Source organism: Phalangium opilio, unplaced genomic scaffold (genome assembly GCF_054372755.1).
Source record: "Phalangium opilio isolate 3A_F unplaced genomic scaffold, DU_Popi_V2 ptg000009l_1, whole genome shotgun sequence".
Classification (NCBI taxonomy): Eukaryota; Metazoa; Arthropoda; class Arachnida; order Opiliones; family Phalangiidae; genus Phalangium; species Phalangium opilio.
The window spans coordinates 11,290,328-11,318,230 of record NW_028324146.1 but is presented as its reverse complement, the minus strand read 5'-3'; the positions used below and the strand labels follow the sequence as shown (position 1 = coordinate 11,318,230).

Genomic DNA, 27,903 nt, shown 5'->3' with positions numbered 1-27,903 from the left:
GCTAGTGAACTGGCACACTATTGGCCAGTAATGACAACGAATCGGCAAGTTTATTAGCGCAGAATCAGACAGTGAACAGATTGAAATTTGGTTGCCAAATCGAAATCGAATTGGCCAAAGGACAGACACTGAATAAGCTGGTGAATGGATAGAAATTGAGTTACCAAATCGACACCGAATAGGCCAAAAAGTAGACACTTATTCGGCTTGTGAATGGTTGAAAATCGGCCAGCAAACTGATGCTGAATAGGTAAATGGGCTGACAAAAATCGTACAGTGAACATTTTGTTTACAAAATTGCAATCGAATTGGCTGGTAAATGGATTAAAAAACTGACACTGAGTCGGCAAATGGACTGACAGCCGTGGACAGTGATAGGATTGACAATCGGTTAGCAGAACAGCACCACTTCGGCATTTTGTTGACACAAAAAGGACAGTCAACCTATTGAAAATTTGATATAAACCAGATACAGAATTATCCGCAAGACATTGTATCTGCCAGTGAATAGACTATAAATCGGAGAGCAAACTGGCTGTGGATTTGTTATTACATTAACACTGAGTCTTATAGTGAGCTGATGGACAATGGGCTACCACAGCGATGTTAAAACGGCCAAAGAACCGACACTAAGTTTAAGAAATATTTAAACCCGTATTTATTATGATATTACATCATGTAGTAACTATGCAGTTTAGGAATTTAATGGTCTTAAGTAAACATTAATAATAATACTTCAATTCCAACTGAAACAAAAATATCCCTAACCAATCTTCTGAGAACTTGAATAAATGCAATGTAATCGATATTAAATTTGTACTTTTTTGGCCTTGAAATATTTACACGAAATTAAGCAACATTTTAAAAGGACAGTGAAGCAATATATTTAACATTTCCAACACTTGTCTAAATGTAGTAATAAAAAATTAAGTATTTCACACACCGATGTTAAAACGGCCAAAGAACCGACACTAAGTTTAAGAAGTATTTAAACCCGTATTGATTATGATATTACGTCATGTAGGAACTATGAATTTTAGGAATGTAATGGTCTTAATAATACTTCGATTCTAACTGAAACAAAAATATCCCTAACCTAATCTTAGGCGAACTTGAATAAATGCAAAATAATTGATATTAACATTGTACTTTTTTGGCCTTGAAATATTTTTTTCGAAATTAAGCAACATTAGAAAAGGACAGTGAAGCAATATATTTAAGATTTCCAACACTTGACAAAATGTAGTAATAAAAATTAAGTATTTCTTAGTATATCGAACAGCTTGGAAAATATAAAAAGGTTCAAAAATATACTATTTCTTAACTTGAAATAATATTTAAAAAAAGTGGTTTCATGGTTTTTGAAAACCTTTGGAAACAAAGTAAAGTGATAATGGAAGCTTCAAACATTAAGTTTCTTTTTAAGAGTACGGTATGAGACTAAGCAATTTACAGATTTTAAATATCTGTTGAGAAATAGATATGATAAGAGTTCTTAAAGTTGGCAATTTTAGGCGTAAAATAGATTCCTCCAAAGTCAGTTTAAAACTTGTATTCTAATATTTTTACCCCACTGTGCATGATTTAAAAATATAAGATATACATCCTAAAATTAGTTTGGAGAAATCTATTTTGAGCCCCCAAACGGCAAATTTGAGAAATGCTTTAAAAATGGCACAAGGGAGGGGTTATATTCCATAAATGGGTTTCGACCTTCATAGCATACTTTTATCATTTTAAAAATACTTTTAAGCTTTCACTTCCTTTAAGAAACAAAAGCATTGTTTTGATTAGTTTCTAAACTACATTTAGTTTCAGTTTTTTAGCATTTAAAAAAAAGTACTAATAGAGGGAATTAAACTGTCAAACTAAAATGGTAGTAAAACAGTACATTTAGCTTGTACTGATATCAGATTCTTCACTGACTATAAACTGTAGTCTTCGGTGTTTACTTGGTTTCTCTTGGTGTCTTCCTTCTTGCGATCGATACCGCTTTTTATGCGTTTTTGGCTTTGGATCTCTACTCCTCGAAACAATTGGATTCGTTTCTTGCCCCCTCATTCTAGAACCAATTTGTTCAGCTAGATCTCTGATTTCTGTTGGATACTGCTGTCCTCTTCTCGAATAGCTTGGACTGGATTGAGATCTATTTGATTCCTCTTGGCTTATGTCGTCTCTTTTCGATTTTCCAGATATTTTGGACTTAATTATGCTTCTTCGTTCATTTTGATCCAAATCCTTTTTGGCTCCAATTCTCTCTCCTGAATGCCGTAACCAAGTTTGTATAACTTGTTCAATGTCATATTCCTTGGCAAGTTTCGTTCTTGGATTTTTCCTTATTGCTTCTAAACAATAAATATGTTTTGTAGTGTATAGACATAATGTCAGGCTTTAAAAATGTTAAAAAAATAATACCGATAATGAGTTTTCGTAGTGTTAGATGTTTCATTGCCACTTTTCCATTGGCACCCGACCAATTTACACTTACAGCAAGTTCAGGGGATATTATATTGACTAGAATTCTTCTGACTGAATCATTTAATTTTTTTCCACCCCAACTTGATAAAACAATTACCTGAAATATGTTATATTAGGGAAAGTCGTCGAGTAATAATTAATCAAAAACACGATTTATATTACTGCTTTGTTCCTTTTTTCCTCTGAACTGCTAACAAACTTTTCAAATTCTTCTATATTTTCTTCGGTTTTTAATGGTAAAGTTGGCAGGTCTTGCACATTCATATCAAAAGGACTTGAAAAATTATCAGCCAAAACTTTTTGAATTAGATCCACTTTAACATTCAGATCAGAAAGCATCGACAATACTGCTTTTTGAAATTTATCTTCTGTAAATATTTTTTAAATTTACGTAATATAAGCATAACTCCATATATTTAAGCAATGTGTTAATCCCAATGACCCAATTTTCATTGCCATCAGTCGAAAATTAAATAATTTGGAAGTCTGAATGATCTAAGCTAGGTTCCTAGCCGCAAGGTTCCTTCTGTTTCAAGGGAGCTTTTAATAGACGACGCTATGATTTCGAATGAAATAGCCTTGGAACAGGGGAAAACTTGCGGCAAAAATTATGTTATAAGAACATAAATATAAAATAAACAATTTTCTTCTGTTAAATTAATGTAAAAGTAATATAGGTTTACCATTACGAGCAGCACTTATTTTAGGAATTATTGGCGTTCGAGATAATGACAACGATCCTCTAGGTGTGCATTGAACATTGCCAGTTTGATGACTTTCATTTTGATTATCTGAGGATTTATTTGGAGTTATCGTTGAAATACTTTTACTTTGTTCAAGATTTGGTCTTTGTTCTTCAATATGTTTAGGATCTTCAACAACATCAAAGATTTGATTATAATAAGAGCATATTCTAAAATAATTCGTTTATATTTACCTCTTAATTTTCTTGAGTCACCTTCTTGGGTCGCTGCTTCACTATTATCAATCACTTCGGCATTATGAAAATCTATTAAAAAAATTTCAGTTCATGTCATTGCAAGCTTGAGAAATAATAGCAGTGATAGAACCCAAGACGGCTCTAACGCAAAACGTTTTGGAGGCTTCATATAAATGTAGGCAGTTTTTTTCTAATCCCCGGCTTCACAAAATGATGTACTTAGTTATTTCTCGAATTTTACATTATCTATGCCCCCAATAACCAAATAATTAGCTAGAGAAACCTAGAAATGGAGTTCCTATCAGACTTATTTGGAACCGGACAGTTTACTGAAAACCACTTATTTTATTAAATAAAAAAGGTTGATTGATTACTTCTATTAACAGTTTTTATGGTGTCTTTCCCATTGCATTTCAAATGTTAAAATGAAACTAAAATTACCTTCATCATTTTCTGTGTTCCTCTTTTCAAAAGACTCTTCAATGTTATTAATACTTTCTGAAGTAATAAAATATGTCTCAATTTTTTCTGCAGTACTTACAATAACATCCTCATAAACAGTAAATTACCTGGTAGATTCGACCTTAATTGTATCAAAGTAGTATTGAGATCTTTGGATGATTGTTTGTAATTAGAAACTATTTAAAATCAATATGAATTTATCTTGAAAACATAATTACCACAAACTGCAGGCTCTTTATTTAAGAGACTCGATGACAGAATAAGCGCATCTGTTGGCAACTTAGGAGAAAATTGAACCGCAGAGTGACTAGGAGACTCTGACTCAGCTAAAAGAGTAAGAGAGTGACTTGGCTCAGTAGGTGCGTGAGTAGTGAAGTGACTAGGCGATTGACTTGGAGACCCACTAAGTGCCCGACTAGGCGAGTGACTAGAAGACCCAGTAGGTGCATGAGTAGCTAATTGAGTAGGAGAGTGATTTCGTGAGCCAGTAAGCGCATAACCAGGCGAATGACTTGGAGACACAGTAAGTGCATAACTAGGCGAGTGACTTGGAGACACAGTAAGTGCATGAGTGGAGGAGTGACTAGGCGAGTGACTTGAAGATTCAGTTGTTGGTGTTGCAGCTGGAGATTTGGGTGTTGAATCTTTTTCGTAAATTAAATTTCACAGGTTAGAATGGTCTCGTACAGTTATACTATTAAATGAAATATTCATACCAGGGATAAGAAACACAGGCGGTTGGGGCAACTTTATTGGGTTATGCTTGGATTTTTCCAGTTCTTCATCCATAGGAGAAAAAAAATAATCAAAAACTCATCCACGTTTTTTAAGGCTTACCACCCACAATGAGAGAGTGTGAATGCATGAATAGTAAGTGGAAATCATGTTAATATACAGAATACCCCACTTCTCTCACACATATTCTTCCCATCTGTAGGGGTAGAGCCAAATTTCATTTCACCTTAATTTTCCCTCCGTGCTTTTTTTAAAAATTTTAGAAGTAATTAAATAAAAATTATAAAATTTACCCTTTCATCTAATCTACAGACTTCTCGAAAAAGGGCGCCATGAATAGCTCTCTCATGAAAATATTGGTTTTTTACCTTTTTTTAAATTCTTGTAGCTTTAAAGGGTCACTCCCCCAATGGAAGCCCCCACATTTTGGCAATAATAATAACAAAGAAGTTCATATAAAATTAAAATTACTTTTAGAGGAAGTTTTCGGCCTTTTAGGAGGACTTTCTTCACTATCATCTTCATCATCTGATGGTATATTTTTCAAGATCTTCCGTTTTCCTCTTCCCAACTCATCAGTATCGGTAACATCCGAAGTAAATTCGGCTTTTACACATAATTCCCGGGCTCGAGCAAGAGAAACTTAAAGAGAATACTTTGGATAAATAATGTGATTGGGCCCAATACCTGATAGTAATACGACTGTACTTACGCCCTTTATGGTAGGTTTTTATGGAATATCTCTCCCAGTCCACCTTTGGTGGTTTGCAGCCTTTAAAATATTTTCCATGTGCTTTTTTTGGTGGCCACTGACAAATGTTGTCATTTTCACACCAACAATCTGGCACTACCTCTACAGAATTCTCCTCTAGGAACTTTACAACCGCAAACATGTCTAAGTATATTGATTAATTAACTATTTTATTTTCAATATGCGCGTTTTAAACATTAACAACAACAAAACTAAGCTCTACTGTAATTAAGTAAAACTTTATTAACAGAGATGTTAAACGGTTGCAGCCAGTAACATCTTTGCTAATGAAGTTCCTTTGTTCATACTTTCTTAGTATATATATCACTATGGAATAATCAATGTATTTTGGTTTATCTTAATCGCTAATCAGTTAAGCTAAAAAAACTGTTAAGCTTATGAATTTCTAATTATTTTTGAAACCTATATTTTTGACTTAAAGAGAGATTGAAGTGATAAAACGATTAATAATTTTATTCGATAGGCAAGCTAATTGAAGTCCAAAGACGTTAACTTTTAATAAATTATCGGAATGGGAATTTTCGCACTAAAAGATTTTTTGAAAGTCCTAATTCTTAAAACGTATTATTGTGGTAAATAAAACTAAAAACCAAAAAAAATCGGTTAAATTATGAATTATGCAGCAATGGTATAATGGCAAAGGTTTCTCTCTTATCTGGTAGGACTAAGCATTTCTGAGCTAGGGCTCTGTAGGGATAGATATTTGTCTCTTCTTCAAATTTTCCAAGAAATATTCCAAGTTTGGAAGATTGAAGTGGATATTCAAAGAGGTCCTGCTCAAGCTTACAAATATTACCACAAACATAGATTTCATTATCGGTGTTTTGAAATATTCCTTTCACTAGAATGACCTCCCCAGAAATAAGCTTAAAACAATTGTCACCCTTACATATTGATACCATAAATTTTGGAGTTTGCAACTTTCTGAAAGTAGCAACATTACGCGGTAAAAATGCTTCATTGTAAATGAACGGTGATTTTAAAGCTATTTCTGAAACAGCCCGCTTTTGGTAAAGCACATTCGATTCACCCATTCTTTTTATAATTTGTTGCAACGGCCGGTGGGGCGACCTTATTGCTTTCTTCATGAAATGTAAAAAATTTTCGAAAGGAAAAGCACTGTAAGAATCAAGATTACCAAATACCTTTACATCACTTGCAACATGCTTCAATGCGTGAACATTCATCACCATAAAGGTGCTTCCAAAAACTTCAGGGCAAGAGCTGACATAAAGTCCTAACAGTTCATTAGCGAAGTCGCAATGGGTTTTATGTAAAACTGGGTGAGCTAAAATGTACGCAGCGCAGTGAAACAAACGGAAATGATTTAAGACATCTTCTCTTAATACTCCCCTAAAAACAATTGGCCCAATGTATAGCATCATTAACCTCAGCTCCGTCGCTTTGTAGCGGTCCAAGTATTTTAAGCTACGTGGTTTACGCGCAAACTCTTTAGGGATGTACAGACGAGAGCTTTCTAATTTTTCATTAAGTACGGAAACCAAGTGGCTACTAAGCCTTACCGTTAAATTTCCGCTTAAAAACGCGTGTAACATTTTTTTGGTTACTCCCAAACACATAAGGTGCATGTAATCAAGGGGGAATTGTTGCACCATATCTATATTAAGTTGTGATAGGGGTGAAGGCCCACCCATCAAATGGTGACCCTCATCATATTCGTTCCTAAAACTATTATTTGTGCGAAGAGATACATCACCATCTTCTTGGAAAAACAAAGTCCGATTATGTAGCCTAATACCTTCTATTGTACACTTGTCGCAAGAATGATACCCAACGTGGCCTTTAGTGTTTTTCACGAATGAGCGTGCAGGGGTGTCAAGAATGAAAGGGCCTTTCAAGTTGCATTTAAAATTTTTGTTCTGATAATCAAATCCATTGGCTTCCAATTCCTTAAGATCTCTAATTAAAGGCCCCAAATACTCTTGCAAATTTCCAGGTTTTGAAACCCCACAGAATACTCCCACCGGAAAAGGTGTACCCACCATTCCCTCCGAAAAATTGTACACACATGCTAGTACTGGCCAAAAATCGATTGAAGAACTTTTGTAAATAGGAAGCCCATCAATATTTATCCCAAAGGAGAGCTCATGCGCATACTCTGGCTTACTTTCTAAAAAAAAATTTATACCAGCCTCAAACCCTACATGCCAATATTCTCCGTTTTTAATTGGTGTTGTAATAGCCACTCTAGGAGTTTTAAGGAGAGTGCGTGCATCTTTCGGTAAATCATGCCCATGCTTTCTTAAAATCTCTAATAAATCAGAAGTTGTAGAATTAGCAACTTTATGTTTCAAGGCCCATTCTCTAATATCAGAACTGATATTAAGAGGTATTTGACCGTCATCACTTGAACTCTCCGTGTTTGAAGGAAATGGATCATTTGGAAAACCAACTCTTACAGATTCATCTGAGTCAATATCACTACTGGTTATTTTTACAAACTCAGCAGATTGTGTCGATAAATCCCCCTCTTCCTCTGAAACAGCTACAGGTTCTATTAAAATGGCTTTCTCGGGGCTCTGCCCATGAATATTTTCTTGATCGATTTCACTACATGGAAAATCTATGTCTTTGTCTTCAATTCTTTCCAATAATCCACTAATATAAGAATTTTTCTTCCTACGTTTATGCCTAACAGAAATTGAAGGAGTGATAGGTTGATTAAACCTACTTCCATTATCCATAACAGTATGTGTATATATATTTAAAAAAATAAAAAAAAAATATAAATAAACCGTAAACTTGGGCAATATCAGAAATACTCAGAAATGCTTGTTTGTAGTTTAAGAATTAAAATCATAATTGCGGATTTGCAGGCCTAAAAAAACTAGAAAACCAAGGCTTAAATTTGAAAAATATTACCGTTGCGGTTTGGGGAAAATGCGGACTCACGAACACAATGAAACCTAGAAAACAAAGGCTTAACCTCAAAGAAAAATAATGTTTTACTAATTCCTTTCTTTCAGATTCAAACTTTTAGTTATAGAGCAAGAAATATTGCCAAGATATTAATCTAAATATAACACAAAATTACGTACCAAAACAATATAAAACCCGAAAACTTAATTAGCAAACTTCGTACTTATCGGCGCGGCGGAGGTCGAACGAACGCGACGCTGGAGCCGAACAGGCGAACACTACAGTAGCATCGCTGGCACGATGTAAGCGCGGCAAGTTTATTCACGTTATTGAGCCATTGTGAAGAAATTTCTAGAAAAGTCGTTAAATCCCGGCGGAGCGCAGCAGTGTTGCCACTATTTGAATTTCGAAATCTAGTGCCGTTTTCCAGTGGCTGCTACCTAAATGCCACCATGGAGCAATATTACATTAGACTGAGATGCGTTTAATGCAATTATAAAGGGACTTTCGTTTTTTATCCAGTAATATTACTCCATAGAGAATGCCAATGGAAAATGGCCTAGCATATGAGGGGCTATATAAAAAATAATCTTTGCCACAGCAAAGATTATTTTCGGATCTGCGAAAGGACATCCACTCGCTGTGCTTTTTTTCAGTCTTTAGCATCCTAGTTTTTGGTCTTCTTATCGGATAGTCCGCCAAATGCTCCTTTTTAAATCCTAAAGCTTCACGATTTTAGTCTTGCCATTGAACTGTAACCAGACTGAGTTACTTGAGTTACCAGTGTTCCGTTTTTATTCTTGTTATTGGACTGTCTCCGTACTATTCTACCAATTCTACTTTGGCGCGCTGTTAAACCACGCTGGTAACTCAAAGTGGCACATTATGGGGACAGTAGAATGGAAAGACTGGAATTGCGAAGCTTGACGACTTAAAAAAGAGCATTCGACGGACTATCCGATAACAAGACTAAAAACTAGGATGCTAAAGACTCAAAAAAGCGCAGTGTTTGGTTGTCCCTGTGCAGATCAAAAAAATTATCTTTGCGTGGCAGAGAAAAACGGCAAAAATTAAGAAATTTTTCAAATAATCGTAATTTCCTTACAATTTCTCATGGAAATGGTTTAGAAACGCGCTGAAGTATAGCAATCGGGAGTCAGTCCAATACCAAGACTAAAAACGGGACGCTGGTAACTCAAAATGGCACAGTCTGGGGACAGTAGAATGGCAAGACTAAATTGGGAAGCTTGAGGACTTAATAAAGAACATTCGGCGGACTATCCGTTAACAAGACCAAAGCAAGGATGCTAAAAAACTCAAAAAAGCTCAGTGAGTGGTTGTCCCCGTGCACATCGAAAAAACATCTTTGCGTGACAGAGGTGCTCGGCAAAAACTCGGAAATTTGTCAAATAATCGAAATTTCGTTACAATTTTCTATGGAAATGTTTAAGAAGCGCGCTAAATGAGAATAATCGGGAGACAGTCCAATAAAAAGACTAAAAACGGGACGCTGGTAACTCAAAGTGGCACAGTCTGGGGACAGTAGAATGACAAGACTAAACTGGGAAGCTTGAGGACTTAATAAAGAGCATTCGGCGGACTATCCGTTAACAAGACCAAAGCAAGGATGCTAAAAAACTCAAAAAAGGTCAGTGAGTGGTTGTCCCCGTGCACATCGAAAAAATATCTTTGCGTGACAGAGGTGCTAGGCAAAAACTCGGAAATTTGTCAAATAATCGAAATTTCGTTACAATTTCCTATGGAAATGTTTAAGAAGCGCGCTAAACGAGAATAATCGGGAGACAGTCCAATAAAAAGACTAAAAACGGGACGCTGGTAACTCAAAGTGGCACAGTCTGGGGACAGTAGAATGGCAAGACTAAACTGGGAAGCTTGAGGACTTAATAAAGAGCATTCGGCGGACTATCCGGTTTCAAGACCAAAAACAAGGATACCAAAGACTCAAAAAGCGCAGTGAATGGATGTCCCTGTGCAGATCGAAAAATTAACTTTGCGTGGCAGAGGTGCACGGCAAAAATTAAGAAATTTTCCAAACAATCTAAATTTTGTTAAAATTTCCTATGGAAATGCTTTAGACGCGTGCCTAAATAGAAAAGTCGGGGGAGAGTCCACTTACGAGACTAATAACTGAAGGCTAGTAACTGAAAGTGGCACAGTCGGAGGATTATCTTTCAACAAGTCTATAAACGGGACCCTGGTAACTCGAAGTAGCACAGTCGGAGAACTGTCTTTTAACAAGACGAAAAACATTACCCTGGTAACTCAAAGTAGCACAGTCGGAGAACTGTCTTTTAACAAGACGAAAAACATTACCCTGGTAAGTCAAAGTAGCACAGTCGGAGAACTGTCTTTTAACAATACAAAAAACATTACGCTGGTAACTCAAAGTAGAATTGTCGGCAGATCATCTTTTAATGAAACTGAAACCAGGGCGATAGTAACTCAAAATAGCACAATAGGAGGACTGTCTTTTGACATAACCAAAAACAGGAGGCTGGTAACTCAAATAAGTACAGTTTGAGAATTGTCTTTTAATAGAACTAAAAACGGGACACCGCAGGACTAAAATAATAGTGATCGGCGAGTTTGATTATAACTCTATTAATATTACGACACTAGGGACTCAAAACGAAACAGTCGTCGGACTGTGGAATGACACTCCAAAATAATATTATCTTAGACAGTTCTCGTACTATCCCCTGGACAGCATTTAAACCGTTATTTATCTCCAAATTTCTCGGGATACTTATAGGGCACGACGACGTTTATAGGATTACATTCCGGAGTCTTGTGTTACTGGGGTTCATTTTCAAGGAAAACGTGTAAAAGCGTGTCAGGATGGCCGAGTGGTCTAAGGCGTCAGATTTAAGCTCTGAGCCTCGTATGAGGGCGTGGGTTCGAACCCCACTTGTGACAACGATTTGTTTTACTTTAATAACATGTATCTCATGCTCAGGAAAGGCTTCTTTAGTATGGCAACAAGTGAGTAGCTTTATGGAGCATAGAATTCCGAGAGGTATTTCGGGGTTGTACTATAGCTTCATTTTCAAGGAAAACGCTTAAACGATTGTCAGGATGGCCGAGTGGTCTAAGGCGTCAGATTTAAGCTCTGATCCGCGTATGAGGGTGTGGGTTCGAACCCCTCTTCTGACAACGATTTGTTTTACTTTAATAACATGTATCTCATGCTCAGGAAAGGCTTCTCTAGTATGGCAACAAGTGACTAGCTTTATGGAGCATAGAATTCCGAGAGGTATTTCGGGGTGGTACTATAGCTTCATTTTCAAGGAAAACGTTTAAAAGCGTGTCAGGATGGCCGAGTGGTCTAAGGCGTCAGATTTAAGCTCTGATCCTCGTATGAGGGCGTGGGTTCGAACCCCACTTCTGACAACGATTTGTTTTACTTTAATAACATGTATCTCATGCTCGGGAATGGCTTCTCTAGTATGGCAACATGTGAGTAGCTTTATGGAGCATAGAATTCCTAGAGGTATTTCGGGGTGGTACTATAGCTTCATTTTCAAGGAAAACGTTTAAAAGCGTGTCAGGATGGCCGAGTGGTCTAAGGCGTCAGATTTAAGCTCTGATCCTCGTATGATGGCGTGGGTTCGAACCCCACGTCTGACAACGATTTGTTTTACTTTAATAACATGTATCTCATGCTCAGGAAAGGCTTCTCTAGTATGGCAACAGGTGAGTAGCTTTATGGAGCATAGAATTCCGAGAGGTATTTCGGGGTGGTACTATAGCTTCATTTTCAAGGAAAACGTTTAAAAGCGTGTCAGAATGGCCGAGTGGTCTAAGGCGTCAGATTTAAGCTCTGATCCGCGTATGAGGGTGTGGGTTCGAACCCCTCTTCTGACAACGATTTGTTTCATTTTAATTACATGGATCTCATGATCAGAAAAGGCAACAAAAGTGTAGCTCTATGGAGCAGAGAGTTCCGAGAGGTATTTTGGTGTTGTAATATAGCTACATTTTCAAGGAAAACCTTGAAAAGCGTGTCAGGATGGCTGAGTGGTCTAAGGCGTCAGATTTAAGCTCTGATCCTCGTATGAGGGCGTGGGTTCGAACCCTTCTTCTGACAACGATTTGTTTCATTTTAATAACATGTATTTCATGATCAGAAAAGGCTTCTCTAGTATGGCAACAAGTGAGTAGCTCTATGGAGCATAGAGTTCCGAGAGGTATTTTGGTGTTGTACTATAGTTAAATGTTCAAGGAAAACGTTTAAAAGCGTGTCAGTATGGCCGAGTGGTCTAAGGCGTCAGATTTAAGCGCTGATCCTCGTATGAGGGCGTGGGTTCGAACCGCACTTCTGACAACGATTTGTTTTACTTTAAACACATATGTATCTCATGCTCAGGAAAGGCTTCTCTAGTATGGCTACATGTGAGTAGCTTTATGGAGCATAGAATTCCTAGAGGTATTTCGGGGTGGTACTATAGCTTCATTTTCAAGGAAAACGTTTAAAAGCGTGTAAGGATGGCCGAGTGGTCTAAGGCGTCAGATTTAAGCTCTGATCCTCGTATGATGGCGTGGGTTCGAACCCCACGTCTGACAACGATTTGTTTTACTTTAATAACATGTATCTCATGCTCAGGAAAGGCTTCTCTAGTATGGCAACAGGTGAGTAGCTTTATGGAGCATAAATTTCCGAGAGGTATTTCGGGGTGGTACTATAGCTTCATTTTCAAGGAAAACGTTTAAAAGCGTGTCAGGATGGCCGAGTGGTCTAAGGCGTCAGATTTAAGCTCTGATCCTCGTATGAGGGCGTGGGTTTGAACCCCACTTCTGCCATCGATTTGTTTTACTTTAATAACATGTATCTCATGCTCAAGAAAGGCTTCTCTAGTATGGCAACATGTGAGTAGCTTTATGGAACATAGAATTCCGAGAGGTATTTCGGGGTGGTACTATAGCTTCATTTTCACGGAAAACGTTCAAAATCGTGTCAGGATGGCCGAGTGGTCAAAGGCGTCAGATTTAAGCTCTGATCCTCGTATGAGGGCGTGGGTTCGAACCCCACTTCTGACAATGATTTGTTCATTTTAATAACTTGTATCTCATGCTCAGGAAAAGCCTCTCTAGTATGGCAACAAGTGAGTAGCTTTATGGAGCATAGAATTCCGAGAGGTGTTTCGGGGTTGTACTATAGCTTCATTTTCACGGAAAACGTTCAATAGGGTGTCAAGATGGCCGAATGGTCTAAGGCGTCAGATTTAAGCTGTGATCCTCGTATGAGGGCGTGGGTTCGAACCCCTCTTCTGACAACGATTTGTTTCATTTTAATAACATGTATCTCATGATCAGAAAAGGCTTCTCTAGTATGGCAACAAGTGAGTAGCTCTATGGAGCATGGAGTTGCGAGAGGTATTTTGGTGTTGTACTATAGCTACATTTTCAAGGAAAACTCTGAAAAGCGTGTCAGGATGGCCGAGTGGTCTAAGGCGTCAGATTTAAGCTCTGATCCTCGTATGAGGGCGTGGGTTCGAACCGCACTTCTGACAACGATTTGTTTTACTTTAAACACATATGTATCTCATGCTCAGGAAAGGCTTCTCTAGTATGGCAACATGTGAGTAGCTTTATGGAGCATAGAATTCCTAGAGGTATTTCGGGGTGGTACTATAGCTTTATTTTCAAGGAAAACGTTTAAAAGCGTGTCAGGATGGCCGAGTGATCTAAGGCGTCAGATTTAAGCTCTGATCCTCGTATGATGGCGTGGGTTCGAACCCCACGTCTGACAACGATTTGTTTTACTTTAATAACATGTATCTCATGCTCAGGAAAGGCTTCTCTAGTATGGCAACAGGTGAGTAGCTTTATGGAGCATAGAATTCCTAGAGGTATTTCGGGGTGGTACTATAGCTTCATTTTCAAGGAAAACGTTTAACAGCGTGTCAGAATGGCCGAGTGGTCTAAGGCGTCAGATTTAAGCTCTGATCCGCGTATGAGGGTGTGGGTTCGAACCCCTCTTCTGACAACGAATTGTTTCATTTTAATAACATGTATCTCATGACCAGAAAAGGCTTCTCTAGTATGGCAACAAGTGAGTAGCTCTATGGAGCATAGAGTTCCGAGAGGTATTTTGGTGTTGTAATATAGCTACATTTTCAAGGAAAACTTTGAAAAGCGTGTCAGGACGGCCGAGTGGTCTAAGGCGTCAGATTTAAGCTCTGATCCTCGTATGAGGTCGTGGGTTCGAACCGCATTTCTGACAACGATTTGTTTTACTTTAATAACATATGTATCTCATGCTCAGGAAAGGCTTCTCTAGTATGGCAACAAGTGAGTAGCTCTATGGAGCATAGAATTCCAAGAGGTGTTTCGGGGTGGTACTATAGCTTCATTTTAACGGAAAACTTTAAAAATCGTGTCAGGATGGCCGAGTGGTCTAAGGCGTCAGATTTAAGCTCTGATCCGCGTATGAGGGTGTGGGTTCGAACCCCTCTTCTGACAACGATTTGTTTTACTTTAATAACATGTATCTCATGCTCAGGAAAGGCTTCTCTAGTATGGCAACAAGTGAGTAGCTTTATGGAGCATAGAATTCCGAGAGGTATTTCGGGGTGGTACTATAGCTTCATTTTCAAGGAAAACGTTTAAAAGCGTGTCAGGATGGCCGAGTGGTCTAAGGCGTCAGATTTAAGCTCTGATCCTCGTATGAGGGCGTGGGTTCGAACCCCACTTTTGACAACGATTTGTTTTACTTTAATAACATGTATCTCATGCTCAGGAATGGCTTCTCTAGTATGGCAACATGTGAGTAGCTTTATGGAGCATAGAATTCCTAGAGGTATTTCGGGGTGGTACTATAGCTTTATTTTCAAGGAAAACGTTTAAAAGCGTGTCAGGATGGCCGAGTGATCTAAGGCGTCAGATTTAAGCTCTGATCCTCGTATGATGGCGTGGGTTCGAACCCAACGTCTGACAACGATTTGTTTTACTTTAATAACATGTATCTCATGCTCAGGAAAGGCTTCTCTAGTATGGCAACAGGTGAGTAGCTTTATGGAGCATAGAATTCCTAGAGGTATTTCGGGGTGGTACTATAGCTTCATTTTCAAGGAAAACGTTTAACAGCGTGTCAGAATGGCCGAGTGGTCTAAGGCGTCAGATTTAAGCTCTGATCCGCGTATGAGGGTGTGGGTTCGAACCCCTCTTCTGACAACGAATTGTTTCATTTTAATTACATGGATCTCATGATCAGAAAAGGCAACAAAAGTGTAGCTCTATGGAGCAGAGAGTTCCGAGAGGTATTTTGGTGTTGTAATATAGCTACATTTCAAGGAAAACGTTTAAAAGCGTGTCAGGATGGCCGAGTGGTCTAAGGCGTCAGATTTAAGCTCTGATCCTCGTATGAGGGCGTGGGTTCGAACCCCACTTCTGACAACGATTTGTTCACTTTAATAACTTGTATCTCATGCTCAGGAAAAGCCTCTCTAGTATGGCAACAAGTGAGTAGCTTTATGGAGCATAGAATTCCGAGAGGTATTTCGGGGTGGTACTATAGCTTCATTTTCACGGAAAACGTTCAAAATCGTGTCAGGATGGCCGAGTGGTCTAAGGCGTCAGATTTAGGCTCTGATCCGCGTATGAGGGTGCCGGTTCGAACCCCTCTTCTGACAACGATTTGATTCATTTTAATTACATTTCTGATCTCATGATCAGAAAAGGCAACAAGTGAGTAGCTTTATGGAGCATAGAGTTCCGAGAGGTATTTTGGTGTTGTAATATAGCTACATTTTCAAGGAAAAATTTGAAAAGCGTGTCAGGATGGCCGAGTGGTCTGTGGCGTCAGATTTGTGCTCTGATCCTCGTATGAGGGAGTGGGTTCGAACCGCACTTCTGACAACGATTTGTTTTACTTTAATAACATGTATCTCATGCTCAGGAAAGGCTTCTCTAGTATGGCAACAAGTGAGTACCTAAATTTATGGAGCATAGAATTACGAGGGGTATTTCGGGGTGGTACTATAGCTTCATTTTCACGGAAAATGTTCAAAATCGTGTCAGGAAGGCCGAGTGGTCTAAGGCGTCAGATTTAAGCTCTGATCCGCGTATGAGGGTGTGGGTTCGAACCCCTCTTCTGACAACGATTTGTTTTACTTTAATAACATGTATCTCATGCTCAGGAAAGGCTTCTCTAGTATGGCAACAAGTGAGTAGCTTTATGGAGCATAGAATTCCGAGAGGTATTTCGCGGTGGTACTATAGCTTCAATTTCTCAAAAAACGTTCAAAATCGAGTCAGGAAGGCCGAGTGGTCTAAGGCGTCAGATTTAAGCTCTGATCCTCGTATAAGGGCGTGGGTTCGAACTCCTCTTCTGACAACGATTTGTTTCATTTTAATAACATGTCTCTCATGATCAGAAAAGGCTACAAAAGTGTAGCTCTGTGGAGCATAGAATTCCGAGAGGTATTTCGGGGTGGTACTATAGCTTCATTTTCAGGGAAAACGTTTAAAAGCGTGTCAGGATGGCCGAGTGGTCTAAGGCGTCAGATTTAAGCTCTGATCCTCGTATGAGTGCTTGGGTTCGAACTCCACTTCTGACAACGATTTGTTTAATTTTAATAACTTGTATCTCATGATCAGAAAAGGCTTCTCTAGTATGGCAACAAGTGAGTAGCTCTATGACGCATTGAGTTCCGAGAGGTATTTTGGTGTTGTAATATAGCTACATTTTCAAGGAAAACTTTGAAAAGCGTGTCAGGATGGCCGAGTGGTCTATGGCGTCAGATTTGTGCTCTGATCCTCGTATGAGGGAGTGGGTTCGAACCGCACTTCTGACAACGATTTGTTTTACTTTAATAACATGTATCTCATGCTCAGGAAAGGCTTCTCTAGTATGGCAACAAGTGAGTAGCTTTATGGAGCATGGAATTCCGAGAGGTATTTCGCGGTGGTACTATAGCTTCAATTTCACGGAAAACGTTCAAAATCGTGTCAGGAAGGCCGAGTGGTCTAAGGCGTCAGATTTAAGCTCTGATCCTCGTATGAGGGCGTGGGTTCGAACCCCTCATCTGACAACGATTTGTTTCATTTTAATAACATGTATCTCATGACCAGAAAAGGCTTCTCTAGTATGGCAACAAGTGAGTAGCTCTATGGAGCATAGAGTTCCGAGAGGTATTTTGGTGTTGTAATATAGCTACATTTTCAAGGAAAACTTTGAAAAGCGTGTCAGGACGGCCGAGTGGTCTAAGGCGTCAGATTTAAGCTCTGATCCTCGTATGAGGTCGTGGGTTCGAACCGCATTTCTGACAACGATTTGTTTTACTTTAATAACATATGTATCTCATGCTCAGGAAAGGCTTCTCTAGTATGGCAACAAGTGAGTAGCTCTATGGAGCATAGAATTCCAAGAGGTGTTTCGGGGTGGTACTATAGCTTCATTTTAACGGAAAACTTTAAAAATCGTGTCAGGAAGGCCGAGTGGTCTAAGGCGTCAGATTTAAGCTCTGATCCTCGCATGAGGGCGTGGGTTCGAACCCCTCTTCTGACAACGATTTGTTTCATTTTAATAACATGTATCTCATGATCAGAAAAGGCTTCTCTAGTATGGCAACAAGTGAGTAGCTCTATGGAGCATAGAATTCCAAGAGGTGTTTCGGGGTTGTACTAAAGCTTCATTTTCAAGGAACACGGTTAAAAGCGTGTCAGGATGGCCGAGTGGTCTAAGGCGTCAGATTTAAGCTCTGATCCGCGTATGAGGGTGTCGGTTCGAACCCCTCTTCTGACAACGATTTGTTTCATTTTAATTACATGGATCTCATGATCAGAAAAGGCAACAAAAGTGTAGCTCTATGGAGCATAGAGTTTCGAGAGGTATTTTGGTGTTGTAATATAGCTACATTTTCAAGGAAAACGTTGGAAAGCGTGTCAGGATGGCCGAGTGGTCTAAGGCGTCAGATTTAAGCTAAAATCCTCGTATGAGGGCGTGGGTTCGAACCCCACTTCTGACAACGATTTGTTTTACTTTAATAACATGTATCTCATGCTCAGGAAAGGCTTCTCTAGTATGGCAACAAGTGAGTAGCTCTATGGAGCATAGAGTTCCGAGAGGTTTTTTGGTGTTGTAATATAGCTACATTTTCAAGGAAAACCTTGACAAGCGTGTCAGGATGGCCGAGTGGTCTAATGTGTCAGATTTAAGCTCTGATCCTCGTATGAGGGCGTGGGTTCGAACCGCACTTCTGACAACGATTTGTTTTACTTTAATAACATATGTATCTCATGCTCAGGAAAGGCCTCTCTAGTATGGCAACAAGTGAGTAGCTTTATGGAGCATAGAATTCCGAGAGGTATTTCGGGGTGGTACTATAGCTTCATTTTCACGGAAAACGTTCAAAATCGTGTCAGGATGGCCGAGTGGTCTAAGGCGTCAGATTTAAGCTCTGATCCCCTATGAGGGTGCCGGTTCGAACCCCTCTTCTGACAACGATTTGATCCATTTTAATAACATGTCTCTCATGATTAGAAAAGGCAACAAAAGTGTAGCTCTGTGGAGCATAGAATTCCGAGAGGTATTTTGGTGTTGTACTATAGCTAAATGTTCAATTAAAATGTTAAAAGTGTGTCAGGATGGCCGAGTGGTCTGAGGCGTCAGATTTAAGCTCTGATCCTCGTATGAGGGCGTGGGTTCGAACTCCTCTTCTGACAACGATTTGTTTCATTTTAATAACATGTCTCTCATGATCAGAAAAGGCTACAAAAGTGTAGCTCTGTGGAGCATAGAATTCCGAGAGGTATTTCGGGGTGGTACTATAGCTTCATTTTCAAGGAAAACGTTTAAAAGCGTGTCAGGATGGCCGAGTGGTCTAAGGCGTCAGATTTAAGCTCTGATCCTCGTAAGACGGCGTGGGTTCGAACCCCACTTCTGACAACGATTTGTTTCATTTTAATAACATGTATCTCATGATCAGAAAAGGCTTCTCTAGTATGGCAACAAGTGAGTAGCTCTATGGAGCATAGAATTCCAAGAGGTGTTTCGGGGTTGTACTAAAGCTTCATTTTCAAGGAACACGGTTAAAAGCGTGTCAGGATGGCCGAGTGGTCTAAGGCGTCAGATTTAAGCTCTGATCCGCGTATGAGGGTGTCGGTTCGAACCCCTCTTCTGACAACGATTTGTTTCATTTTAATTACATGGATCTCATGATCAGAAAAGGCAACAAAAGTGTAGCTCTATGGAGCATAGAGTTTCGAGAGGTATTTTGGTGTTGTAATATAGCTACATTTTCAAGGAAAACGTTGGAAAGCGTGTCAGGATGGCCGAGTGGTCTAAGGCGTCAGATTTAAGCTAAAATCCTCGTATGAGGGCGTGGGTTCGAACCCCACTTCTGACAACGATTTGTTTTACTTTAATAACATGTATCTCATGCTCAGGAAAGGCTTCTCTAGTATGGCAACAAGTGAGTAGCTCTATGGAGCATAGAGTTCCGAGAGGTTTTTTGGTGTTGTAATATAGCTACATTTTCAAGGAAAACCTTGACAAGCGTGTCAGGATGGCCGAGTGGTCTAATGTGTCAGATTTAAGCTCTGATCCTCGTATGAGGGCGTGGGTTCGAACCGCACTTCTGACAACGATTTGTTTTACTTTAATAACATATGTATCTCATGCTCAGGAAAGGCCTCTCTAGTATGGCAACAAGTGAGTAGCTTTATGGAGCATAGAATTCCGAGAGGTATTTCGGGGTGGTACTATAGCTTCATTTTCACGGAAAACGTTCAAAATCGTGTCAGGATGGCCGAGTGGTCTAAGGCGTCAGATTTAAGCTCTGATCCCCTATGAGGGTGCCGGTTCGAACCCCTCTTCTGACAACGATTTGATCCATTTTAATAACATGTCTCTCATGATTAGAAAAGGCAACAAAAGTGTAGCTCTGTGGAGCATAGAATTCCGAGAGGTATTTTGGTGTTGTACTATAGCTAAATGTTCAATTAAAATGTTAAAAGTGTGTCAGGATGGCCGAGTGGTCTGAGGCGTCAGATTTAAGCTCTGATCCTCGTATGAGGGCGTGGGTTCGAACTCCTCTTCTGACAACGATTTGTTTCATTTTAATAACATGTCTCTCATGATCAGAAAAGGCTACAAAAGTGTAGCTCTGTGGAGCATAGAATTCCGAGAGGTATTTCGGGGTGGTACTATAGCTTCATTTTCAAGGAAAACGTTTAAAAGCGTGTCAGGATGGCCGAGTGGTCTAAGGCGTCAGATTTAAGCTCTGATCCTCGTAAGACGGCGTGGGTTCGAACCCCACTTCTGACAACGATTTGTTTTACTTTAATAACATGTATCTCATGCTCAGGAAAGGCTTCTCTAGTATGGCAACAAGGGAGTAGCTTTATGGAGCATAGAATTCCGAGAGGTATTTCGGGGTGGTACTATAGCTTCATTTTCACGGAAAACGTCCAAAATCGTGTCAGGATGGCCGAGTGGTCTAAGGCGTCAGATTTAGGCTCTGATCCGCGTATGAGGGTGCCGGTTCGAACCCCTCTTCTGACAACGATTTGATTCATTTTAATTACATTTCTGATCTCATGATCAGAAAAGGCTACAAATGTGTAGCTCTGTTGAGCATAGAATTCCGAGAGGTATTTTGGTGTTGTACTATAGCTAAATGTTCAAGGAAAACGTTTAAGAGCGTGTCAGGATGGCCGAGTGGTATAAGACGTCAGATTTAAGCTCTGATCCTCGTATGAGTGCGTGGGTTCGAACTCCACTTCTGACAACGATTTGTTTAATTTTAATAACTTGTATCTCATGATCAGAAAAGGCTTCTCTAGTATGGAAACAAGTGAGTAGCTCTATGACGCATAGAGTTCCGAGAGGTATTTTGGTGTTGTAATATAGCTACATTTTCAAGGAAAACTTTGAAAAGCGTGTCAGGATGGCCGAGTGGTCTATGGCGTCAGATTTGTGCTCTGATCCTCGTATGAGGGAGTGGGTTCGAACCGCACTTCTGACAACGATTTGTTTTACTTTAATAACATGTATCTCATGCTCAGGAAAGGCTTCTCTAGTATGGCAACAAGTGAGTAGCTTTATGGAGCATAGAATTCCGAGAGGTATTTCGCGGTGGTACTATAGCTTCAATTTCACGGAAAACGTTCAAAATCGTGTCAGGAAGGCCGAGTGGTCTAAGGCGTCAGATTTAAGCTCTGATCCTCGTATGAGGGCGTGGGTTCGAACCCCACTTCTGACAACGATTTTTTCCATTTTAATAACATGTCTCTCATGATCAGAAAAGGCAACAAAAGTGTAGCTCTGTGGAGCATAGAATTCCGAGAGGTATTTTGGTGTTGTACTATAGCTAAATGTTCAAGGAAAATGTTAAAAGCGTGTCAGGATGGCCGAGTGGTCTAAGGCGTCAGATTTAAGCTCTGATCCTCGTATGAGGGCGTGGGTTCGAACTCCTCTTCTGACAACGATTTGTTTCATTTTAATAACATGTCTCTCATGATCAGAAAAGGCAACAAAAGTGTAGCTCTGTGGAGCATAGAATTCCGAGAGGTATTTCGGGGTGGTACTATAGCTTCATTTTCAAGGAATACGTTTAAAAGCGTGTCAGGATGGCCTAGTGGTCTAAGGCGTCAGATTTAAGCTCTGATTCTCGTAAGACGGCGTGGGTTCGAACCCCACTTCTAACAACAATTTGTTTTACTTTAATAACATGTATCTCAAGCTCAGGAAAGGCTTCTCTAGTATGGCAACAAGTGAGTAGCTTTATGGAGCAGAGAATTCCGAGAGGTATTTCGGGGTGGTACTATAGCTTCATTTTCACGGAAAACGTTCAAAATCGTGTCAGGATGGCCGAGTGGTCGAAGGCGTCAGATTTAAGCTCTGATCCTCGTATGAGGGCGTGGGTTCGAACCCCACTTCTGACAACGATTTGTTTCATTTTAATAACTTATATCTCATGCTCAGGAAAGGCCTCTCTAGTATGGCAACACGTGAGTAGCTTTATGGAGCATAGAATTCCGAGAGGTGTTTCGGGGTTGTACTATAGCTTCATTTTCACGGAAAACGTTCAATAGCGTATCTATGACTAAGGTAAAATTCGGCCACGTGGATGTACCGCTGACCACTAAGTTTCAGTTGGAATTGAGGGCATGGGATAATTTAAAATCTTATAGCAAAGAATTAGGTGTCCCTCAATACCTTAATTGTATTGACAACATGCAAATATTTTCCGTAATTAGGACAGCTACCACGTCGCCACTAGTGTGAGGTTCATAAAGATATCCTCAACAATAGCGTTAATTCTATAGCCTTCATCCTGAAAATTCATTTGGCATTGAATATGTGCAGCATTGCTTCAAACATTTTTTCTGATGTACTATTTACCATAGAAAAATAAAATAATTCTTCCACAAATTCTTTATCTTCATTTTCACCACAATCCGTAGATTCTAAATGTTTTTCATGCGGCAATGCTTTGCTGTACGTTTTCTATTATTAACATATATTAAATGAAATGATATGTTATGTTATTATATACATATCATTGTTTCATACAATTCCATGTCGGAGATTTTCATTGCTGGTCATGTTTTGCACAACTGATTCTTGTAAATTAATATTAAGAACCTCAGTGTCTTTGAGAGTTCTATTTTTTGGAGTTTCTAAAATCTTCCAATCCGTGAAGTGATCACCACACACGACATCATATTGCTGTGGAGACCAATCTGTTATCTTAATTGCCTTCAAGCAGTTTCGGAAACGAACTGAATTTTTTCAGGAAACCTTAAGTATAATCACGTTTTTAATTTTAAGGGAAAATATTTTTTTGGCATTATTTACTCTTCATACCTATGCCAAGACCCTTTTTTTTCTTTCCGTGTTTTTACACATTGATACGACACATTTTCCACCCATACTGTTTCAAGACTTTTTCATTTCAAAGAAGTAAAGCCTGTACATAAGGAACTAACAGTTGAACACAAGGTGCAGTAACAGGAAAACATTTAGCCGGAGCTCCATGTTCTGCTCTGGCTCCTCATGAAAAAGGTAGACCGCAGTGCAAACCTCCATCAGTTGCCTCAGCATGCACTCCGCAAGGACTCAATATTCGATTCTCCGGATCCTTGAATGCTACACCTCCTAAACTCCCAAGCGAATGTTCAGTGATGCCAAACTAAACTTTCTCTTCTAAGCTTGATAATAAAACCAAAGTCCTCCAGACCCAAAACTACCCAGGTTGTTTATCTGTGGAATCTGGGGCATCTTCTTTTTCTCTTACTAAACTCGACTGGCTATAAGTTGAAGGTTCTGCAGAGGGTTCGAAAACTATGGTAATTTTGGGAAAAGGTAAGTTACGCCGTAATTTAACGCGTAAAGTTCCGTCAAATAAATATTATTAATAGTTTTTAAGCTAAATAATGAAAAACGTTTTAATCTAGAGTTACACAACGATGCTTTTTGCAATGCGCCATGCTATTACGAATATGATCCTATGATAACATAAGCCTAACGAAATACACAGCCTCCTTTTTTTCCTCCATATGTACTCTAGTGCACGGGCGTGCGGCCTTATGCACCAGGGAGAGTTCGGCGGGGAGGCGACGGAGCCAACTCAGCGGCCCGATCTATGCCCAGCGTGGCGAGTGCCACACAAGTGACGCGGACCACGGCGGCGTGGCCAGCGGTGGTAAGCGAAAGTAGCCCGTCAAGGGTAACCGAGCGGGCCAACGAGCGAAGCGGGTGGCGGACCGGGGCGGTCGCCGGAAACGTAAGCGGGCAGTCCAGCAGTAGAAGAGCGGCGTCCCCCGGAGTTCCGCACGAGGTATAGAGAGCATCCACGGCAAGTCCAAAACTATGGAAGACCGCAGAGTGGGGACTCGATCGCAATGTAGGCCAGCGAGAAGGGATTTCCCGTGTTGTCCGAGGCGCAAAAAAGGACCGCGTGGCTCCATGAAGTTGGGCGATGGTGGTAGAGGAGGCGGCCGCCAGGATCGGCGGACCAGGCCGAGGCCCAGACACAGAGAGCAGTAGCCCGAAGGACGATGTTTGTCTTGGACGCGGTATATGGGAACGAGGCGGTAATGGTCGGCGGAAGAGAAACCAGAGTCAGGTGGGCGAGCCGGTCAGTGGCCTCGATACCAGGATCCCCACGTGGCTGGGAGTCCAGAGGAATCGGACCGTGCGCCGGGCGCGAGGGAAAAGGTCGATTATTCCGATAACCAAGTTGTACGAAGCTCGGGAAAAGTGCAGGAGAGCGAGAGCGGAATGAGAGTCCTAGCAAATTAGGAGAGGCAGCGAGCTGAATCGAAGGAACCGTCTGTGAAAAGGACAAAGTGGTCCGGTGAGAGGGTTCAAATCAGTCCCCGAAGCGGTGAGCGAGTTAAACCAAAGGATAGGTCCCACGCGGGCGAGAAAGATAATTAGCCTGGACGGTGAAAGGGGCAAGGCAGGTGCACGAGGCGCGTGGTAAATGCGGGTGACGGCGAAGTTCGTTTAATAGCCACGAGACATTATGATAGACGTACATGAGGCTGGTTGCACGGAGGACAAGCGGCCGACGAGGATGAGGATGAAGACCACTGAATAGGCGGAGAGCAAGATGCTGAACCAGTATTGGGAACAAGGGTACCATGAGAGAGATGTTTTTTTACCGGGTTGGCCCCCAAACAGGAGACGAAGGGCCAACCGCTCCGTATTGTGGCTGGGGTGACAATCCGGTGGCCTGGGTCCATCGTTTTCCTGGTTCCACAATATAATGGGTATATCCATTATAAATGCGGCTTATAAATATTACCCCCATCCGGAATAGTTCCAAGAAAAAAAGCATTAATATCTTCGGGATGAACCCTATCGTAAAAGATCATTGTTGGGCCAAAGCTGAAGCAGTCATCCTGTAGCATAGCGCATTACCGATAAGGATCCCAAAATACAGACCGATGAAAAAATAGCGAGGGCATTGGTAGTAGAAAACTCACACAGTACGTGAAAAAACCAAGTCATTTAATGAAAAAGTCCATGCTAAATTGGGAATATAACTGTGCCACTAATGAGCCTAAGCTTGTCGTTATATGAAATAAAACCATGTCTATTAGGGTACTATAAATCGAGACTAAGTGCGAATGGATGCATTAGGCCCGAGTTAGGCTTAACAAAAGTACCGAAACACGCAAGAGTTATTACGCAAAGTTAAATAAGAGTCCCCTTATGGGCCACGAATAGTAACGAGCCCTAAAACAGTAACTCAGCTACAACATACATCGTGATATGTTTAATATTATCAAGACAATAAAAAGATGCGTTACATTTCGTGGAGATAATTTCTGATTTATTCCTCTTTCATTGCCGTTCCTGACTGTTGTATTACAACTAAACTTGTGACCGGCGTCGCGACCGTTTATCATGGGAATTATTCACCTCTGCCACCCGATTCAATAACTGCCTTTCCTTCCGCTGCCGTCGCTTTTTTATCCTAACCGAATCTAGGGAAGCAAGGTTCAAGGGCACGAAACTATAGCGCCCTCTCTCGGCCGTTACATTATAACCAGGTGGGTTCTTCTCGTGTTGGCATGGAGTGTTTTGCTTACAAACTCTGCTGATTTGGCCATGTCAGTCACGTTTGAAACGGCAGGCAGAGTCCGTATGGGTGTTCGCACCGCAGCAAAAACAGTCAAAGCGACCTGATGGTGAGACAGGACGCTTTACTTTTATTTACACTGGCTTCCAGCGCGGGTCTACCACGATCAAATTAGAAAATAAGAGTGAGATAAAAGACCCTTCCAATGAAGAGGCTAGCGCCATATATACTTTTGTTTTACAAACATAACATGGCTAAATAACGGGACTTGTGCGAATAGTGGTTTTTCAAACCGAATCGAATACGAATCGAATAGTATTCGAAATCCGAATCAGGTACTCGTTCAAACGAATATTACTCGTTTTTCATAAAATCTAATTCGAGTATTCGTTTTTTTCAAAACGAGTACTCGAAAAATCGATTACTTGGTTTAACCAGACGAATATTCGATTCAAAACGATTAATCGTTTTCAAAACAGACCTAGCAGTGCTAGTTTTTTTCAAATCGAGTACTCAAAACTTTGATTACTCGGTTTATTCTACGATTATTATTTTCAAAACGTTTAATCGTTAAGTAATTACTCATAGCATTCTACAAAACATTGTACTTTCCGCATAGAATGGAATTCTTCAATTCTCTCTGGCTCCCAGGCTAAGACCACGGAAGTGTATTGTAGAACGAATACTGACTCGTAGCTTCCCCTCTGCTAAAAAAGCTAGACCTTATTTGTCCATAAAACGGGGTATAAATTTTGACCCTCCCTCCGATACGAGACGAGCCCTTGTAAACATGAAAGATGGCCCTGAACCATTGACGTTGAGGATTGTTAAGCCTCAATTTTTGTGTATCGTAGGGATGTCAAATTCCCGAAGAAAAAAAACTGGTTTTCGGTTAACCGATTAATTTAACTGGCCGGTTTAACCGCTCCAAAAAACTGGACAAAAAACCGGTTGTCAGAAACCGGTTTTTATCCGGCCGTTCATGATAGATGTTTAACTATGCTTTACTCCAACATAGACTCGAAGACCGAATATTAGTACGAGTAGGTAGTTTCAATAATATTAATCTAATAATCTAATAATCTAAGCTTAGATTATTATTATTATTATTAGTTTACTCAACTCAAGTTGGCTCATCTAGATGAGTCAAAAAGTTGTATCTGCGGGAAAAGGCCTTAAGTTAACTCGACAGTTGGCAATTTTGATATCCATCCGAGACAGAAAACACAACAATAATTAACCATGAAATCAAAATGAAATGGCTTAACTAAGATAACTTGACAGTTGGCAATTTTGAATTCAATAAATAAATAAATATGACAGTTTGAAATCAAGAGTAAGGCTTGTATCTCTTTCTTGATTGGCTGCGTTCAGCGAGAAAACCGACTATGTAAAAAGGACCATAGCCCACTCGATTCGCGTTCACGGACGCTGCGCTTCTCGCGCTATAGCAATGACCTTTAGCGTGAGCAGCTTGCGTCGTGATGCGCGCGATCGAGTGGGCTATGAAAGGACGAGCAATATTTTTTATAAAGTTAAACTGACATGCAGTTTTTGCAAAACTTCAAATCCCAAAACAAGAGGGTATTTTGCTGCCAATGTTACAAATACTTCTTCTTTGACTTCTTTATCCCGAATATCCAAGCGAAAATAGACTATAGTAGTCTCCAGAATATCATTTCCTTGATTGTTTGAAGAACGCATCACCGGACTCCAGTCTGACATTTTTTGACTAAAATACAAGAATTTAAAATTAATATTATGTTGTATAATTGTAATAAAAAATTCAGAACTTACGGTGATTTATACGGGGAGATTGGGGACATGCTGGAAGTTTGATCGTTAGATTTACAAGTTTGGGCCCATGGTCTTTATGTCAACTAAAAAAAAATAATTAATCATATTAAATGATTCATTAATAATTTTGAATTTAAAATTACAGGTTGTAGTTCAAAGTAAAGACTCCATTTCTTTTGACACAAAAAGTTTTCTCAGAGCCCCGCAAATCCTTGCTATAATTCCAAGCATGGTATTGTGCGTATATTGCACTCCTAAAATCGAAACACGCAGTCCCTAGC

At 40.0% G+C, this 27,903-nt stretch overlaps 2 protein-coding genes, 1 long non-coding RNA gene and 12 other non-coding genes across 15 annotated transcripts; 13 read left to right on the top strand and 2 right to left on the bottom strand.

Annotated features, from left to right (window-relative positions):
* Nucleotides 1-634: 634 nt before the first annotated feature.
* LOC149714345 (uncharacterized) lies at nt 635-8,721 on the bottom strand. Its single transcript, XM_089844793.1, has 13 exons — nt 8,708-8,721; nt 8,271-8,328; nt 5,328-5,490; nt 5,087-5,257; nt 4,597-4,659; nt 4,099-4,524; nt 3,988-4,029; nt 3,860-3,916; nt 3,416-3,487; nt 3,162-3,350; nt 2,641-2,846; nt 2,416-2,575; nt 635-2,345 (listed from the first exon to the last, which is right to left on the bottom strand). Exons 1-13 carry the CDS (start codon nt 8,719-8,721, stop codon nt 1,894-1,896), a joined length of 2,073 nt encoding a protein of 690 aa, XP_089700919.1. The 3' UTR covers nt 635-1,893.
* Nucleotides 5,515-9,307, bottom strand: LOC149714344 (uncharacterized). Its single transcript, XM_089849079.1, has 2 exons — nt 8,447-9,307; nt 5,515-8,314 (listed from the first exon to the last, which is right to left on the bottom strand). The coding sequence occupies exon 2, from the start codon at nt 8,090-8,092 to the stop codon at nt 5,996-5,998; it is 2,097 nt and encodes a 698-aa protein (XP_089705205.1). The 5' UTR covers nt 8,093-8,314; nt 8,447-9,307; the 3' UTR covers nt 5,515-5,995.
* Nucleotides 9,308-9,328: 21 nt separating this feature from the next.
* On the top strand, nt 9,329-11,092 carry LOC149714343 (uncharacterized). Its single transcript, XR_016371513.1, has 3 exons — nt 9,329-10,605; nt 10,692-10,785; nt 11,041-11,092. It is a non-coding gene; the product is annotated as an uncharacterized LOC149714343 (long non-coding RNA).
* Nucleotides 11,093-11,120: 28 nt separating this feature from the next.
* Nucleotides 11,121-11,204, top strand: TRNAL-UAA (transfer RNA leucine (anticodon UAA)). The gene has a single exon. It is a non-coding gene; the product is annotated as a tRNA-Leu (tRNA).
* Nucleotides 11,205-11,594: 390 nt separating this feature from the next.
* TRNAL-UAA (transfer RNA leucine (anticodon UAA)) lies at nt 11,595-11,678 on the top strand. The gene has a single exon. It is a non-coding gene; the product is annotated as a tRNA-Leu (tRNA).
* A 1,563-nt stretch (nt 11,679-13,241) lies between these two features.
* TRNAL-UAA (transfer RNA leucine (anticodon UAA)) lies at nt 13,242-13,325 on the top strand. The gene has a single exon. It is a non-coding gene; the product is annotated as a tRNA-Leu (tRNA).
* Nucleotides 13,326-14,903: 1,578 nt separating this feature from the next.
* Nucleotides 14,904-14,987, top strand: TRNAL-UAA (transfer RNA leucine (anticodon UAA)). Its single transcript has one exon. It is a non-coding gene; the product is annotated as a tRNA-Leu (tRNA).
* A 612-nt stretch (nt 14,988-15,599) lies between these two features.
* TRNAL-UAA (transfer RNA leucine (anticodon UAA)) lies at nt 15,600-15,683 on the top strand. Its single transcript has one exon. It is a non-coding gene; the product is annotated as a tRNA-Leu (tRNA).
* Nucleotides 15,684-15,835: 152 nt separating this feature from the next.
* TRNAL-UAG (transfer RNA leucine (anticodon UAG)) lies at nt 15,836-15,919 on the top strand. The gene has a single exon. It is a non-coding gene; the product is annotated as a tRNA-Leu (tRNA).
* A 1,080-nt stretch (nt 15,920-16,999) lies between these two features.
* Nucleotides 17,000-17,083, top strand: TRNAT-UGU (transfer RNA threonine (anticodon UGU)). The gene has a single exon. It is a non-coding gene; the product is annotated as a tRNA-Thr (tRNA).
* A 2,009-nt stretch (nt 17,084-19,092) lies between these two features.
* On the top strand, nt 19,093-19,176 carry TRNAL-UAA (transfer RNA leucine (anticodon UAA)). Its single transcript has one exon. It is a non-coding gene; the product is annotated as a tRNA-Leu (tRNA).
* A 1,296-nt stretch (nt 19,177-20,472) lies between these two features.
* On the top strand, nt 20,473-20,556 carry TRNAL-UAA (transfer RNA leucine (anticodon UAA)). Its single transcript has one exon. It is a non-coding gene; the product is annotated as a tRNA-Leu (tRNA).
* Nucleotides 20,557-20,709: 153 nt separating this feature from the next.
* On the top strand, nt 20,710-20,793 carry TRNAL-UAG (transfer RNA leucine (anticodon UAG)). The gene has a single exon. It is a non-coding gene; the product is annotated as a tRNA-Leu (tRNA).
* Nucleotides 20,794-21,172: 379 nt separating this feature from the next.
* Nucleotides 21,173-21,256, top strand: TRNAT-UGU (transfer RNA threonine (anticodon UGU)). Its single transcript has one exon. It is a non-coding gene; the product is annotated as a tRNA-Thr (tRNA).
* An 835-nt stretch (nt 21,257-22,091) lies between these two features.
* On the top strand, nt 22,092-22,175 carry TRNAL-UAA (transfer RNA leucine (anticodon UAA)). The gene has a single exon. It is a non-coding gene; the product is annotated as a tRNA-Leu (tRNA).
* The last annotated feature ends 5,728 nt before the right edge of the window (nt 22,176-27,903 follow it).